Below are 17,012 nucleotides of genomic sequence, written 5' to 3' on the forward strand. Positions count from 1 at the left end.
ACTGATCGAAGACGTGTTGCAACCACACGTCGCCCAAGAGGGAGAGCCTGCCACCGACCAAGGACGTTACTGGCGCGGCCAGATAATCAAGAGGAGTCTGCCCTGGTGGCAGCAGCTCCTGCCGACTTAGGACGCGGCTTCATGCGCCAGTTGGTTTACGGACCTTGGCTGAGTTAGTGGACGAGGCCGAGGGCTTAGAGGACGACCAGTTAGAGGAAACGAAAGGAACGAAACCTCGACTGGTTCCTGCCCTGGAAGGTTTCCTGGGTTGTGGCATGGAAGTACTCTTCCTGCCAAAAGCTTCCTTAATAATTTCATCCAGTTGTTCACCGAATAGACTGGTCCCAGCAAAAGGGAGTCCAGCAAGGAACTTCTTAAGAAGCATCTGCCTTCCACTCTCGAAGCCACAGGAACCTGCGGATAGCGAGGGAAGTAGCCGAGGCCACCGCAGTGCGGTGACAGTCTCCAGCTATAGGATGAAAAGACTGAAGCCTGGAAGTTAAGGCAACCAATTCGGGCATAAAGGCCCTGGTGAGGGAATGCATCTCCTCCCGAGAAGCAGAGATGGCTTTGAGAGCCCGCACTGCTGCAAAAGATGGGGAGAACGAGGCCCCTGCCGCCTCATATATAGATTTGGCCAGAAGGACAACCTGGCGGACAGTGGGATCCTCAGAGAGGTGCCGTCAGCCACTGATACAACTGTCCGGGCTGAAAGTCTAGACCCCGGAGGGTCCACCCTTGGTGAATGAGCCCACTCCTTGACCACCATTGGTGGAAGGGGGAAACAGTCATCAGAACCACGCTCTGGGAAGCGTCTGTCAGGACAGGCTCTGGGCTTGGTCACAGTGACCTGAATGCTGGAGTGGATAAGGAACACACTCCTTGTTCTCTTAGGCAAGGTATACTGATGCTTTTCTGCCAAAGAGGGGTGCTCCCCTGATACAGGCGGATTGAGGTCCAGTACAAATATAATGGACGCAATCAAATCATTAGCATCTGCGTCACTTTCGGACAGATCAATAGGGTACATGGAGAGCGTCCGAGCCCCCAGTAAGGCATCCTCCTTGTCCTGCGAGTCAGCTCGTGAACCAGAGCCGCGGGGCGAGGAGGGAAAGGGGACCCTGCGTCTCCATTTTAGGAGGACGGGCTCCCAGATGAAGAATCCTCTGTGAGCTTTGCTGAGCGAGCCGTAGCAGCAGAAGCGCCCTGAGAAGGGGGCTGATGCATGCTCAGCAGTGTCCGGGACAGCTGTCCCCTGGAGAGAGGGATTCTACCCCGGAGCCGGAGCAGCCGGAGGGACCACTGGGGATAAGCCTCCAGGCTGAGGCACCACTATGTCAGAGCAAGCATCACAATGTGGTTATGTGCTCGGTACAGACAGTACGAGTCAACATGCGGTGCATAATAAAAAACAGCCTTGCAGCCCTGCACTGATATGAGACATGCTGCAGAAGTGGGGGCTCTGTCCAGAGAGACCCCCAGCAGAGTATATAAACAGAGTATATAAGCAGCAGCACAACCAGAGGTTGTGGCTTGCCAGACCGTATAACATAACATCTGTGCCCTCCAGATTCCCCAGAAGTGGGGGCTTTTTAACATAGGGGCATCTCTGTGCCCTCCAGATCCCCCAGAACTGGGGGCTCTGTCCCAGGCCCTCATTTGTCACAATGTGTTTGCAGACATTGATCTCTGTGCCCTAGAACGCTGAGAAAATGGCGTCCGCAGCGAGGAGAGGGGGCGGGGCCTACTCTGAGAGCAGGACGGAGGGCCAATGAGGCATACAGGGGAGGGAAGCTTTCCTCAGTGAGGAGTGTCCCTTTCCTGTGCTGAGCAGCCGGTGGGCGGAGCCACCCTGTCTCACTGCACTGACTGACATAGAATCGAAACTAGGTCTCAGGCGAAGCCGGGGCCTAGATTTAAACATGCGGCCAGCGTGCAGGCACCATCGGCGCGGTTCTCCAGTGAAAACTGGAGAACCGGCCGGAAATGTTAAAACATACATATAACACATTCTCCCCCACAAATAAAGTACAAGGGACCCCTAGAAAGACCACTTTCTGTGGTAATAACGTCTGAGTACTTAGCTTGAGACGCAGGTGCCAGGTCCCTGGGGGGTCATCGCTCCGTCCGGCAGGATCCTGAACAGGGCTGCGGATGGAGACCGGTCTCCTGCAAAGCAGTGAGAACCGTGATGGCTCCCACTTCCAGCCAGAGCCTCAAGGGATGGTGAAGGAGCGCGGCATGAAAAGGGCTCCAGCCCTGAAATCAACCTTAACAGCACCGCCGACACAGTGGGGTGAGAAGGGACATGCCGGGAGTCCAGATTGGACCCGCTTTTCTTCCAAATCTTTGAAATCAAAAATCAAAAATCAGAGGATGCATGTGTGTGTGTGACCTCCTGAACACAAAGCATTGAACTGGTTGGATTTGTCATCCGGGGAGTGTATATGCTCGGAGGGAGGAGCTACACTTTTAGTGTAGTACTTTGTGTGTCCTCCGGAGGCAGAAGCTATACACCCATGGTTTGGGTCTCCCATAAGGAACGATAAAGAAATTATATTAGCCTATAAAGGTACCACTCCTAAAATACTTTTGTCATTCTTGGGACATAGTATTTCAATTGATTTTTCTGGCTAACACGGTACCACAATATTACCCTGTATTGCACATTAGTGTATAGATAAAACTTTGGCTTAAAAAAAAAAATAAAACAAGTAACAAAAACCTTATGTTGCAGTACAATTTAATACAGTTGGCAGGGTTTGTGTGTCCTTTGGATGAACGCCAGTCAGATAAAGGAAACAAACTGATGGAATAGAAAGCCACAATTTATTTATTTTCAATTTTACACTCTACTTCCATTATTACAATGAAGATCAGCCTGCTTGCCTAACTCACAGAGTAGGACAATCTCTTTGGTACCTAGGTGCTGGATACACCACACTAGAGCCTCTAAAATTACAGTACAAATGCTGGGCCAAGGAGGCTTTTATTACTGGTCCCCGTTTGACGGCTAAAGAACCCCTGATATGTAGCAGCAGTTTACCTTGTATCATCAGTCACATACTGGTTTAACCATTCCTTGAAGAACTGAGTTTAAGAATGCATTTTTCTTGTGCTGATATGGGATATCTTTCCAAGGCGTGACCAAAGAGAATCCGCGGAAATATCGGTTACCATTCTGCTTCATGAATAGCAAGAATACTCTGGAACAAGTCATAGGACACATGAAGTGGCCTTCAAAAAGGACGTGTAAGAGTGGAAAGGTTTTCATTCTAATAACAATCATAATGTAGTAAGGACTCGAGTGTCAGAACCACAGTTACCTTGCATAACCACTGTGATAATGAAAGACTTCCGGTGTGTGCGTAAAGCAGAATATATTTATGTGCAAGAACACATGGCCACGCTTACTGCGGCAAGCTGTGATGCGCACATACAGCAATGATAATACTGAAAAATATATGGATGCCAAATAAAAGCTCGACAAACTCCGCAGATCTGGGCACACCAGTAATGAAAAGTGGCAATAAATAAAAAAAAAAGAGTTGATATCTATTCCACACCGACATGCTATATGGATGTGACAGGGCTGGTTACAAACAGGGAACCATAACAGAATAAGCCACAATGACTGGATAGTACTGCTGTAGGCTGCATCATGTGAATGAGGCTGACAAACAGTGATCTTTTCTTCTAGAAAATTAATGTAGACCGCTTTTTCCAAATCTCATAACCCATTAAGAGGTGATCCCAAGCCCCCAAGCTGCAACTGGGAACAAATAAAGCACTAGGAATGCTCATTTCACAATAATCTTGTAGTGTAAAACACCAACAAAATTTGTTCATCGCGTGAAATATTTTGTGTTGAAGAAAAGATCATCGTTCTTTACTTTGTAAACAGGAGTCGTATTGAACAATATATTAAGAGCGGTCTGTCTAAACGGACTATTAAATGTCTGTCGATCAATAATTATTTACCGAACGGCGGCCGTTTTGTACCAAAAATTGGCACTAAAAACAGTCTCCATCAGTCTCATAAGCAATGAATGTCCATACACACCTGACCATGGCAAGGAGGAAGAGAAGGCTCTAATCAGTGTGTGGAAGGGGCATCCATTGTATATTTATCACCTACACTGTGAACAGGTGATAAATATTACTGGGGGGTGTAAAAGTATAACCCAAAGAAGGAAATCATGACACTAAATGAACATTTTTGTCCATATTAGTAGATGCACAATGAGAATGAGAATTTAATGAAAGGGTCTCCCACTCGCAAAACTACTAGTCATCCACTGGGAAACATATGCCACCTGTAATTTAGTACTGCTTTCCCATAAGCATCTTTTTTTTTTTTTTTTTGTATATAACATATCCTGTGCTCTGGCTGCATATGGAAAAAAAAAACTAAGTGATTTATTAAAAAAAAAAATAATAAAAAAAAGTGCTGCTTGTGCCAATCAGATTTCAGATCTTACTTTCTAGCAGGTTGAAGAAATAAAGGAGCAACGTGACAACTACAATGTTCCTTTGCGCCATATCTTATCCTCGCCCTTCTGTGGGCCGGCAGGACGGCTGAGCTACCTTAGGGATGGTCTACAAGGTGTCCCGTAGAAACAATGATCCCAAAGTTAGCACTTAGAGCAGGGACCCTCTGGATGGATGGATGGATGGATGGATGGATGGATGATCCCAACTTTAAATGGGACTCATTGGCATGCATCAATTATGGACAAGAAACAGAAGTCTAAAGGCCACTTTACACGCTGCGATATCTGTACCGATATCGCTAGCGTGGGTACCTGCCCCCATCGGTTGTGCAACACGGGCAAATCGCTGCCCGTGGCGCACAACATCGCCCAGACCCGTCACACTACTTACTTGCCTAGCGACGTCGCTGTGACCGGTGATCCGCCTCCTTTCTAAGGGGGCGATCCGTGCGGTGTCATAGCGACGTCACTAAGCGGACACCCAATAGAAGCGGAGATGAGTGGGACATAACATCCCGCCCACCTGCTTCCTTCTTCATTGCGGGTGGGATGCAGGTAAGGTGAGGTTCCTCGTTCCTGCGGTGTCACACATAGGGATGTGTTCTGCCGCAGCAACGAGGAACTGCATCGCTACTGCAGCAGCAACAATATTCGAGAATGGACTCCCATGTCACCGATGAGTGATTTTGACCATTTTTGCGACGATTCAAAATCGCTCATAGGTGTCACACGCAAAGACATCGCTAAAGCGACCAGATGTGCGTCACAAATTCTGTGACCCAAACGAGATCGCTTGAGCGATGTCGTAGCGTGTAAAGCGGCCTTTAGCAAAGATTCTTCACACCATTTTCCAGCAGATATTTTACACTAGGAATTAGTATGCCTTATTTTTATTAAATTATTTTCCTTAAAATTAACTCAGGACAAAATAGTATCAAACAAAAAAACAACACTGCATGGGCAACCTGCAGAATGCATGTGGCTCCAGAGTAGATAGCCACATGTGTATGATATACAGAATGTTTACAAGATAATTTGGAAAGGAAAAGAAAATAAAATAACAAAAGCAAAAAGAAGGTTGAGTGTGTAAGGCGGGTATAAAAGTGGAAGCCATTTTATAAAAGGAATGAGGACGTTACATGTGAAGCATTTGCTCCCATCTGTGCTATTCAGTTGCAGCAGCTGGAAGAGGAGCCGGCGCGGTGACTGGCAGGGCATCCTGACCGCATGGACCACTGCTGTTCAGTTCTACATTCTCACTGCTGGTGGGTGCAGCACAACTCATACAATCATCCGCAGTGGTCTCTGGAGAGGGAGCTGGAGGGCCACTCAGACCCTGCACCTTCTTGTTCAGGTCATTGCGCTCTGTTTGTAAGGCACGACAGAGCTTTTCTAATTTTTGGATCTTGGCCTGCAGAGCTTCCTGCTCTTTATCACGAAGAGTTTTCTGGAAGGAAAATTTGATGACAATTAAATTGGGGGGGGGGGATGAAAGATGCAGAAGGATTTAAAAGGACAATTCAAAGTGTGGAAACTGCAGGAGACAGAATAATAAAAAAAGTAGGAAGAAAGGAACACATCAAGCAAATACAAACCCTCTCATCTGCCCTCCAAGCTATCCTCTACACAATAAAAAAACAAACAATAGAAAGGCATCTGGACTAGGAATAATTTCAGTCTAGTAGGCATCAAGCTCGGTCACGTACACCATTTTGTATTCATGATGGGTCAACTATAGAGGTCTATAATTTATAGTTCTTTAACTCTTTGTATCCTATCAGATTTTATACTCAAATATTTACAACTTACTGTCCTTTATTATTATTATTATTATTATTATTATTATTTATTATGTCCCATTTGCATAGGCCACATAACACCAATTTACTTAAGATGTATGTTACATTTCCAAGTGAAGAGAATTTAAAAGGCAATCGGTCATCAATTTATGCTATTTAGTCTGAAAGCAGGATGCTGTGGGTGTAGAGACCCTGATATTCACTTACTGGGCTGTGTGTTTTAATAAAATCAGTGTTTTATCAGCAGGATATTTGTGTTACAGGACAAGCTGACCTCATGCCTCCTAGTCCAACCACGTCCCCCTCACTGATTGGCAGCTTTCTGCCAATGTACAGCGTACAAATAACACTGCCAGTCAGTGGGGAGAAAGGAGTAATAAAGAGCTCAACATTCAGGAGAACTGGTAGATCTACAGCAGAGATAACAGTGATTTTATCAAAACTGCAGGAAGTAACCCAATAAATCGCACACGCACGCACACCAGGAATCAGGGCCTCTGTCTCTACATCAGTCTGCTCTCAGATGACATATCAAAAACCTTTTCACGGATTCACTTAGACCCTTGTAGTCCCTGCCTTTGATGCGAGCTCACACACTGAGCCTGCATCTTTTCCAGCAATTGACAACTTATTTCTTCAGCCATCAAGTGCTTCTAACAGCTGTGGTGTATCAGAGCTCCACTTATGGCTGTTAACCGGTTAAATACTGCTGTCAATCTCTGAAAGCAAGATTTGACACACGCTGACAGGAAGTTCGTCACTTATCCAGCCCATCTGCACCCCGTCATGTGATCGTGGTGCGCCGATGGGGTGTCCTGACAGCCGGTGTGGTAAGGGGGGGGGGTAAGGATCAGCTGATAACACCCGTGCATTTCATCACAATTCTCCTATGAAGGTCAGCTGCAAGCCAGCATTTATAAGAGATCATGATTTTTGTTATCCAGAGCAGTTCTACTGCACAATTCTGTATAACACAGGCGATCAGAAAGAAAAAGAAAAGTTTAAAAAAAAAAATCTTAAAACAAAAAACAAAAGTTCAAATCACCCCCATTTTAAAATAAACAAATTTAAAAAAAATATTTTTTTTCACATTTGGTATTGCTGCATTCAGAAATATCAGATCAAAATATAAAGTAAATCAATCAGATCAGTAAACAGCGTAACGAGAAAAAAAAAAAATATCAAAATGTCAGAATTAAAGTTTTTTTTTTAGCCACAACATTGCAATAAAATGCAATCAAAATATATATACCCAAAAATCGTATCAGTAAATAAGTCAGCTCATGGCGCAAAACATAAGACATGACACAGTCCCAGATCTCAGAAAATGGCAACAAAAGTGAAAAAAAGTTTTAAATTTTTTGGACAAATTTCTGATTATTTTGACCGGTTAAAATAAATAAATAAAAATTGATTGGTATGTACATACTCGTACTGACCTGGAGAATCTTACTGCCAGGTCAGTATTACCATATATTGAAATGGTAAATGATAAAAACATTGTGAAATTGTACTTTTTTTTTTTTTTTTTGCAATTTCACCGCACTTGGAATGCTTTTCCTGTTTTCCAGTACAATATGTGGCAGAATGAATGATTTCATTCTAAAGTAAAACTTGTCCCACAAATAACAACCATCATATGGCAATATTGATGGAAAAATAAAAAAAAATAAAATTAAAAAAAAAACCAAAACGATAGCTCTTGGAAGAAGGGGAGGAAAAACCGAAAAAAAAAAATCGCCAGGGAAAGAATGGGCTAATTGTACTAAAATACATCAACTAGATACATTTTTAGCATGGTAATCATGTGGACTAAAATAATGACCCTCTAGATGCCTTATTACAGCATTCTGGCTATAAATAGAAATGTTCTTCCCTAAAAATCGCATTTCTATTATAAAAGGGAAATCCATATAATAGAAAAGAAGGGAATTTTGTTTACTTACCGTAAATTCCTTTTCTTCTAGCTCCAATTGGGAGACCCAGACAATTGGGTGTATAGCTACTGCCTCCGGAGGCCACACACAAAGTATTACACTTAAAAGTGTAAGGCCCCTCCCCTTCTGGCTATACACCCTCCCGTGGGATCACGGGCTCCTCAGTTTTAGTGCAAAAGCAAGGAGGAAAGCCAATAACAGGTTTAAAGACAAATTCAATCCGAAGAACAAATCGGAGAAGTGAAACCATTCAACATGAACAACATGTGAACCCGAAAACCCAAAAATTCCTCAGAAAACAGGGCGGGTGCTGGGTCTCCCAATTGGAGCTAGAAGAAAAGGAATTTACGGTAAGTAAACAAAATTCCCTTCTTCTTTTTCGCTCCTAATTGGGAGACCCAGACAATTGGGACGTCCAAAAGCAGTCCCTGGGTGGGTAAAAGAATACCTCGTGATAGGGCCGTCAAACAGCCCTGTCCTACAGGTGGGCGACCGCCGCCTGAAGGACTTGTCTACCTAGGCTGGCATCCGCCGAAGCGTAGGTATGCACCTGATAATGCTTGGTAAAAGTGTGCAGACTCGACCAGGTAGCCGCCTGGCACACCTGCTGAGCCGTAGCCTGGTGCCGTAATGCCCAGGACGCACCCACGGCTCTGGTAGAATGGGCCTTCAGCCCTGAAGGGACCGGAAGCCCCGCCGAACGGTAGGTTTCCAGAATTGGTTCCTTGATCCACCGCGCTAGGGTGGATTTCGAAGCTTGCGATCCTTTACGCTGACCAGCGACAAGGACAAAGAGTGCATCCGAACTGCGTAAGGGCGCTGTGCGGGAAATGTAGATCCTGAGTGCTCTGACCAGATCCAACAAATGCAAACTTTTCTCAACCTGATGGACTGGATGAGGACACAATGAAGGTAATGTGACATCCTGATTGATATGAAAGGAAGATACCACCTTAGGTAGAAACTCAGGAATCGGACGTAGGACCACCTTGTCCTGGTGAAAAACCAGGAAGGGGGATTTGCATGAGAGTGCCGCTAGCTCGGACACTCTCCGAAGAGACGTGACCGCCACTAGAAAGGCCACTTTCTGTGAAAGACGAGAAAGGGAAACCTCTTTCAAAGGCTCGAAAGGTGGCTTTTGGAGAGCAATCAGAACTTTGTTCAGATCCCAGGGCTCTAACGGCCTCTTGTAAGGGGGAATGATATGACAAACCCTTGCAGGAACGTGCGTACCTGAGTAAGACGTGCTAGGCGTTTCTGAAAAAATACAGATAACGCTGAGACTTGCCCTTTAAGCGAGCTGAGCGACAGACCTTTTTCCAACCCGGATTGCAGGAAGGAAAGAAAAGTAGGCAATGCAAAAGGCCAGGGAGAAGCTCCCTGAACAGCGCACCAAGATAAGAATATTTTCCACGTCCTGTGGTAGATCTTGGCTGAGGCTGGTTTTCTAGCCTGTCTCATGGTGTCAATAACCTTTCGAGATAATCCTGAAGCCGCTAGGATCCAGGACTCAATGGCCACACAGTCAGGTTCAGGGCCGCAGAATTCAGATGGAAAAACGGCCCTTGAGATAGCAAGTCTGGCCTTTCTGGTAGTGCCCATGGTTGGCCTACCGTGAGGTGCCACAGATCTGGGTACCACGATCTCCTCGGCCAGTCTGGGGCGACGAGGATGGCGCGACGGCAGTCGGCCCTGATCTTGCGCAGCACTCTGGGTAACAATGCCAGAGGTGGGAACACATAAGGCAGCCGGAATTGCGACCAATCTTGAACTAAGGCGTCTGCCGCCAGACCTCGGGGATCGTGAGACCGTGCCATGAAAACCGGGACCTGGTTGTTGTGCCGTGACGCCATCAGGTCGACGTCCGGCATCCCCCAGCGGCGACAGATCTCCTGAAACACATCCGGGTGAAGGGACCATTCCCCTGCGTCCATGCCCTGGCGACTGAGGAAGTCTGCTTCCCAGTTTTCCACGCCTGGGATGTGAACTGCGGATATGGTGGAAGCCTTGTCTTCCACCCACGTCAGGATCCGTCGTACCTCCTGGAAGGCTTGCCGACTGCGTGTTCCCCCTTGGTGGTTGATGTACGCCACCGCTGTGGAGTTGTCCGACTGAATTCGGATCTGTTTGCCTTCCAGCCACTGCTGGAAGGCTTGAAGGGCAAGATACACTGCTCTGATTTCTAGGATATTGATCTGAAGGGTGGACTCTTCCTGAGTCCACGTCCCTTGAGCCCTGTGGTGGAGAAACACTGCTCCCCACCCTGATAGACTCGCGTCTGTCGTGACTACTTCCCAGGATGGGGGTAGAAAGGTCTTTCCTTTCGACAAAACGGTGGGAAGAAGCCACCACCGAAGAGATTCCTTGGCCGCCTGAGAAAGGAAGACTTCTCTGTCGAGAGACGTCGACTTCCCGTCCCATTGGCGGAGAATGTCCCATTGTAGTGGACGCAGATGAAACTGCGCGAATGGGACTGCCTCCATTGCTGCTACCATCTTCCCTAGGAAGTGCATGAGGCGTCTCAGGGGGTGTGACTGGCCTAGAAGAAGAGATTGCACCCCCGTCTGCAGCGAATGCTGCTTGTCCAGTGGAAGCTTCACTATCGCTGAGAGAGTATGAAACTCCATGCCAAGATATGTCAGCGACTGTGTCGGGGTTAGAGTTGACTTTGAAAAGTTGATGATCCACCCGAAACTCTGGAGAGTCTCCAGTGCAACGTTTAGGCTGTGTTGGCATGCCTCTTGAGAGGGTGCCTTGACAAGTAGATCGTCCAAATACGGGATCACAGAGTGACCCTGAGAGTGCAGGACTGCTACTACTGCTGCCATGACCTTGGTGAAGACCCTTGGGGCTGTCGCCAGCCCGAATGGCAGAGCTACGAACTGAAGGTGTTCGTCTCCTATAACAAAGCGTAGAAAACGCTGGTGTCCTGGAGCAATCGGCACGTGGAGATACGCATCCTTGATGTCTATTGATGCTAGGAAATCTCCTTGAGACATTGATGCGATGACGGAGCGGAGGGATTCCATCCGGAACCGCCTGGTTTTCACGTGCTTGTTGAGCAGTTTTAGGTCCAGAACAGGACGGAAAGACCCGTCCTTTTTTGGCACCACAAACAAATTGGAGTAAAAACCGTGACCTTGCTCCTGAAGAGGAACAGGGGTCACCACTCCTTCTGCCTTTAGAGTGCACACCGCCTGCAGAAGAGCATCGGCTCGGTCGGGAGGTGGAGAAGTTCTGAAGAATCGAGTTGGAGGACGAGAACTGAACTCTATCCTGTACCCGTGAGACAGAATGTCTCTCACCCAGCGGTCTGTGACCTGTGGCAGCCAAATGTCGCCGAAGCGGGAGAGCCTGCCACCGACCGAGGATGCGGAGAGAGTAGGCCGAGAGTCAGGAGGAAGCCGCCTTGGTAGCGGGTCTTCCAGCTGTCTTTTTTGGACGTGACTGAGTCCGCCAAGAATCTGAGCTCCTCTGATCCTTTTGCGTCCTTTTGGACGAGGAGAATTGGGACCTGCCTGAACCTCGAAAGGACCGAAACCCCGACTGTCCTCTCTTCTGTTGGGGTTTGAATTGTCTGGGCTGAGGTAAGGAGGAATCTTTACCCTTAGAGTGCTTAATGATTTCATCTAAGCGCTCCCCGAACAGTCGGTCACGAGAAAAAGGCAAACTGGTTAAACATTTTTTGGAAGCAGAATCTGCCTTCCATTCCCTCAACCATAAGGCTCTGCGTAAAACCACGTAGTTGGCTGATGCCACTGCCGTACGGCTTGTAGAGTCTAGAACAGCATTAATCGCGTAAGACGCAAATGCAGACATATGAGAGGTTAAGGAAGCCACCTGCGGAGTCGAGGTACGTGTGACCGTGTCAATCTGGGTAAGACCAGCTGAAATAGCTTGGAGTGCCCATACGGCTGCGAATGCCGGAGCCAGAGACGCGCCAATAGCCTCATAGATGGATTTCAACCAGAGCTCCATCTGTCTGTCAGTGGCATCTTTAAGTGAAGCACCATCTTCCACCGCCACTAAGGATCTAGCCGCCAGCCTAGATATTGGAGGATCCACCTTGGGACACTGGGTCCAGCCCTTGACCACATCAGGTGGAAAAGGGTAACGTGTATCCTTAAGCCGTTTGGAAAAAACGCTTATCCGGATAAGCGTGGTGTTTTTGGATGCCTCTCTAAAGTCAGAGTGGTCCAGAAATACACTTAATTTACGCTTGGGATACCTGAAATGGAATTTCTCCTGCTGTGAAGCTGTCTCCTCCGCAGGAGGAGGAGGGGGAGAAATGTCCAACATTTTATTGATGGACGCTATGAGATCATTCACTATGACGTCACCATCAGGTGCATCCAAATTGAGAGCGGTCTCAGGATCAGAATCCTGACCAGCCATCTCTGCCTCATCACACAGAGAGTCCTGCTGGGACCCTGACCAGTGTGATGAAGTCGAGGGCCGCTCATAGCGGGCTCGTTTAGGCTGTCTGGGACTGTCGTCCGTGTCAGAGCCATCACCCTGGGATGCCACAGATACCCCCGGATCCCGGAGCTGTCCCTGAGGGGGACCGGGAAGTAATAAGTTAACAGAATCCATAGTCTGAGGGACTGGTCTGGACTGTAATGTTTCAAGAATTTTAGTCATAGTCACAGACATTCTGTCAGCAAAGGCTGCAAACTCCGTCCCTGTCACCTGGACAGTATTCGCAGGGGGTTCTGCCTGAGTCACCTCCAGCAGAGGGTCCGGCTGAGCAAGTGCCACAGGGGCCGAGCACTGCACACAGTGGGGGTCAGTGGAACCTGTCGGTAGAACAGCCCCACATGCGGTACAAACTGCATAGAAAGCCTGTGCCTTGGCACCTTTGCGTTTTGCGGTCGACATGCTGTTGTGTCCTCTGTTAGTAATCTAGGAGGATATATAGCAGAGAATATCCAGCGACCGTACAGTGCAATGTATAGCTGCAAGCAAACAATACAAATATACACTTCGGTATCAGTGGGGGCCAGCCCTTGAGGGCAGCTTACCGCCCGCTGAAAAGCGGGTGTGTGGGCACCAGAATCCCGTGTCTGGGTCTCCCAGTCTCCTCTCTCCAGCTCAGACTGCACATGTAATGGCTGCCGGCGTCCTGTGAAGAGGGGCGGACCGTGGGCGTACCACAAACAAAGTGCGGGAAACTGGCATCCCACTGTGCCCAGTGTGAGGGCTGGAGTATGTAAAGCAGACTCCAGCCCTCTGCGCTGACGATCTCCACAGCGTCCCACCCCCACCCTGACTGGCAGGCCTGGGGGCGGTAACGAACCGAAACTAGGCCGCAAAAAGCCGGGGACTCGAGTAATAAGCGCGGCCGTCCTATATGCACGGTCAGCGCGGAGGTCCCCGGCGCACCACAAGTCCCAGTCGCGCCGCAGCGCTACTGACAACAACGGTCGCGCAGCAGTTTCAGACACATGTACCTCTCTCAGCAAGGCTGCAGGTAGGCCTGGCACCAGCGCGCAGCGCTGTAATCCCCGGCGCACTAACACACCCAGCAATGCTGTGGTGTGCGCGCGATATGTACGGGGATACAGAGTACCTTGTCGTAGCAGGGCCTTCCCTGACAGTACTCAGCTCCATTCCAGCAGGTTCTCCGGGTCTGTGGATGGAGCCCGGCCTCAGTGCCTGGAGACCGGTCGAATCCCACTTCACCCAGAGCCCTAAGGGGGATGGGGAAGGATGCAGCATGTGGGCTCCAGCCTCCGTACCCGCAATGGGTACCTCAACCTTAACAAACACCGCCGACAAAGAGTGGGGTGAGAAGGGAGCATGCTGGGGGCCCTGTATGGGCCCTCTTTTCTTCCATCCGACATAGTCAGCAGCTGCTGCTGACTAAACAGTGGAGCTATGCATGTATGTGTGCCTCCTTCGCACAAAGTATGAAAACTGAGGAGCCCGTGATCCCACGGGAGGGTGTATAGCCAGAAGGGGAGGGGCCTTACACTTTTAAGTGTAATACTTTGTGTGTGGCCTCCGGAGGCAGTAGCTATACACCCAATTGTCTGGGTCTCCCAATTAGGAGCGAAAAAGAAATAAAGCTATATTTTTCATAAAAGTAATATACATTAGCGCCAACATGACTAGTTTTATGGAATGCTAATCTAGTTCAGCAATCTTACCTCCTCAGCCATGACGAGCAGGGCCTTATTACTGCTTTCCCATCTGGATCGATACATAGTTGTCTCTTTCTCCAACTTTTTAATTTTTTTGGTCATCTGCAAGACAAATACCATTAAACAACGAATATATTAGTATTGCTTTTGTTATGTGAACATCAATTAAAAACAAGAAGGGGCCTGTATGACCTGATATTAACCCATTACACAGTTTACTCCCACTCTATGCGTGGCAGAGGCCAGTTGTGTTATACAGCCGGCCTCTGCCTACTGCGTTTCCCTGAAAAAAAAACCTACCCCGAAAATAAGCCCTAGTAGGAGTTTTCATCAAGGCTTAAATATAAGCCCCACCCCGAAAATAAGACCTCTTTGCGGTTCAATAATGAAGTGTCCGTGCAGCTAAAAAAGTTAAAGAGTACTGCAGAATACTTCATTATAGAAAGCAGACATCCCCAAAAGAGGGAATTAAGAAGACCCCGGCCAAAAGGAGGGAAGGACGGCATGCAGCATACCTGATACGAGTGACCACCGGAGATCGCAGGAGTACCTGGGAGCCACACAGACGCCCGGGGTCTGGAAAGTAGGACGATCCTGTGAAGGGGGCTCTGCATTTTTTTGTGGGGTAAATTTTCCCACAACTATGTTTCCCCGAGAATAAGCCCTAGTGCTTTTTTCAGGGCAAAAAAAAAAATAAGACAGTGTCTTATTTTTGGGGAAACGGTATAACAGCAGCGACCAGAGCTGGGACTGATTTCTGCTGTCCTACTATTTAGATACTGAGGTAAATTAATGACAGCAGCATTTCAATATCAGTTAGGCTAATGCTGGCACGCAATGGCTCCCATTTACCCACCCTTCTTGTGCTGAGCAATCATGGAGTGCCAATAGGTTACCACTGTAGCCAGGGGCCTGCTACAGCTCCCCCCAGCCCCATATGCCATATTTCTCATGACATAATTAAAACCATATATTTAATGCTAAAGAGGACAAAAAATCTAAACCAAAAATGCCATTAGTTTTTGGGTACGAAGGGTTGACGTGAAAGGGTTAACGTAATTATTGAGGGCTTTTACAATAGAAAAGAAAAAAAAAAGTGGCAATGTACCGTATTTTTCGGACTATAAGACGCACCCTGGTTTTAGAGGAGGAAAATAAAATTTTAAGCAAAATGTGTGGTCATGACACACTTATGGGGTGAGGATCTGCTGCTGACACTATTATAGGGGTAATGTCCCCAAATTCTCTAACTAAGGTACCCCATCCTGGTAATGATCCTCCTGCCTTGTATATGATCCCCATCCTTGTATATATGTCCCTCATACTGCTATATACCCCCATCCTGCTAAATTACCCCCATCGTACTATATACCCCTATCTTGGTATATGGCCTGGTATGCATTCTGTGGCACACAAAAAAAAATAAATAACCACTTATACTCGCCTTTCCTCACTCCATGCAGCATCGCTCGTCTTCCCGTCAGTGCCAGCAGCAGCGGCACTGACCTGTGTGGAGCCGGTCACCGTTCCCTGCAGCATTGCGATGTCCTCCTGTCTGCTGCTCGCTGATGTGTGTGGAGACTAGCGGTGCGCACAGCGATGACGTGATCCCTGTGCTCACCGCTCTCTACACAGATCAGCAGGCCGTCAGACAGGAGGACATCGTGATGCTGCAGGGAACAGTGACCGGTGAGTATACTTCTTCACTGCCACCCGCGCTGATGATGATGTGCGGGGGGCAGTGAATATAGCCACACATGACCACTCCAGGCTGTAGTTGCCAGGGGTGATCACGTGGCCCAGTTGCTAATTATGCGCGCATCCCCCGCCCATCATCCCGCCCACCTGTCAGCGCTGAAGATGATGGGCGGGAGGATGCATGCATATGAAATGAGCGGGCCCACGTGGTCACGGCAGGCGCTGCTACAGCCTGCTCATGCCGCCGATGACCCGCTCCACCCTCATTCCCTGCAGCCATGCCATACATTCAGACTATAAGACACACACCCCACTTTCCCCCAACATTTGGGGGGGTGGGGGGGAGGGGAGTGTGTCTTATAGTCCGAAAAATACGATCTATAATATTCTCCATAAGGAGGTTTGAATGTTGAGATACTATGTAAATTTCTGTGTCTTCCATACACACCTCAGTAAAAGATTCTGACTGTAATACGCAGTAAGTCAGAAAGGAGATCTTTTCAAGAGAAGAGGAGCACGACACAGATTAGTACTCACCTTTTCCATTTCTTGCTTGAAAGTTGTGAAGACTTCATTGCTTTTAGAAAGAGTGTTTTGAAATTCCTCAAACTTTTCTGTGTATAGGGCCAACTGAATGAAACAGGTTAAAGAGAATGAGACACAGCTACAATGGATACAATTACTCTAACCATACACAGGGGGACTTTGAAACCTGATATTTCTTAACAATCAGGTCATATATGGGTAATAAATCACAAGTAATACTATTAGAAGTGATTAAGGGGGTACTCCAGGGAGATAGAAAAAAAAAAAAAATTCTTCTACTGTTCCTGCCCTCAAAAACTATAGAGATAATATGCACAGGGCGATTCCATATCCTCACAGTACCTGTAATTCAGTGTGATGCTGGAGCTGCTCTTTGATGCTCCCCCTTCCCGCTGG

The 17,012-nt window shown here is 47.7% G+C and overlaps 1 protein-coding gene across 1 annotated transcript in view; it reads right to left on the bottom strand.

Moving 5' to 3' along the window:
• Positions 1–2,807: 2,807 nt before the first annotated feature.
• TXLNA (taxilin alpha) overlaps positions 2,808–17,012 on the bottom strand; it is a 54,147-nt gene continuing 39,942 nt past the window's right edge. The window contains exons 8-10 of the mRNA XM_075336140.1: positions 16,608–16,700; positions 14,379–14,474; positions 2,808–5,940 (exon numbers count right to left, since the gene is read on the bottom strand). Coding sequence (XP_075192255.1) covers positions 5,659–5,940; positions 14,379–14,474; positions 16,608–16,700 — 471 coding nt within the window. The 3' untranslated portion in view covers positions 2,808–5,658. The remainder of the gene's footprint in view (positions 5,941–14,378; positions 14,475–16,607; positions 16,701–17,012) is intronic.

The sequence above is a fragment of the Anomaloglossus baeobatrachus genome, chromosome 2, assembly GCF_048569485.1.
Source record: "Anomaloglossus baeobatrachus isolate aAnoBae1 chromosome 2, aAnoBae1.hap1, whole genome shotgun sequence".
In the NCBI taxonomy this organism is placed as follows: Eukaryota; Metazoa; Chordata; class Amphibia; order Anura; family Aromobatidae; genus Anomaloglossus; species Anomaloglossus baeobatrachus.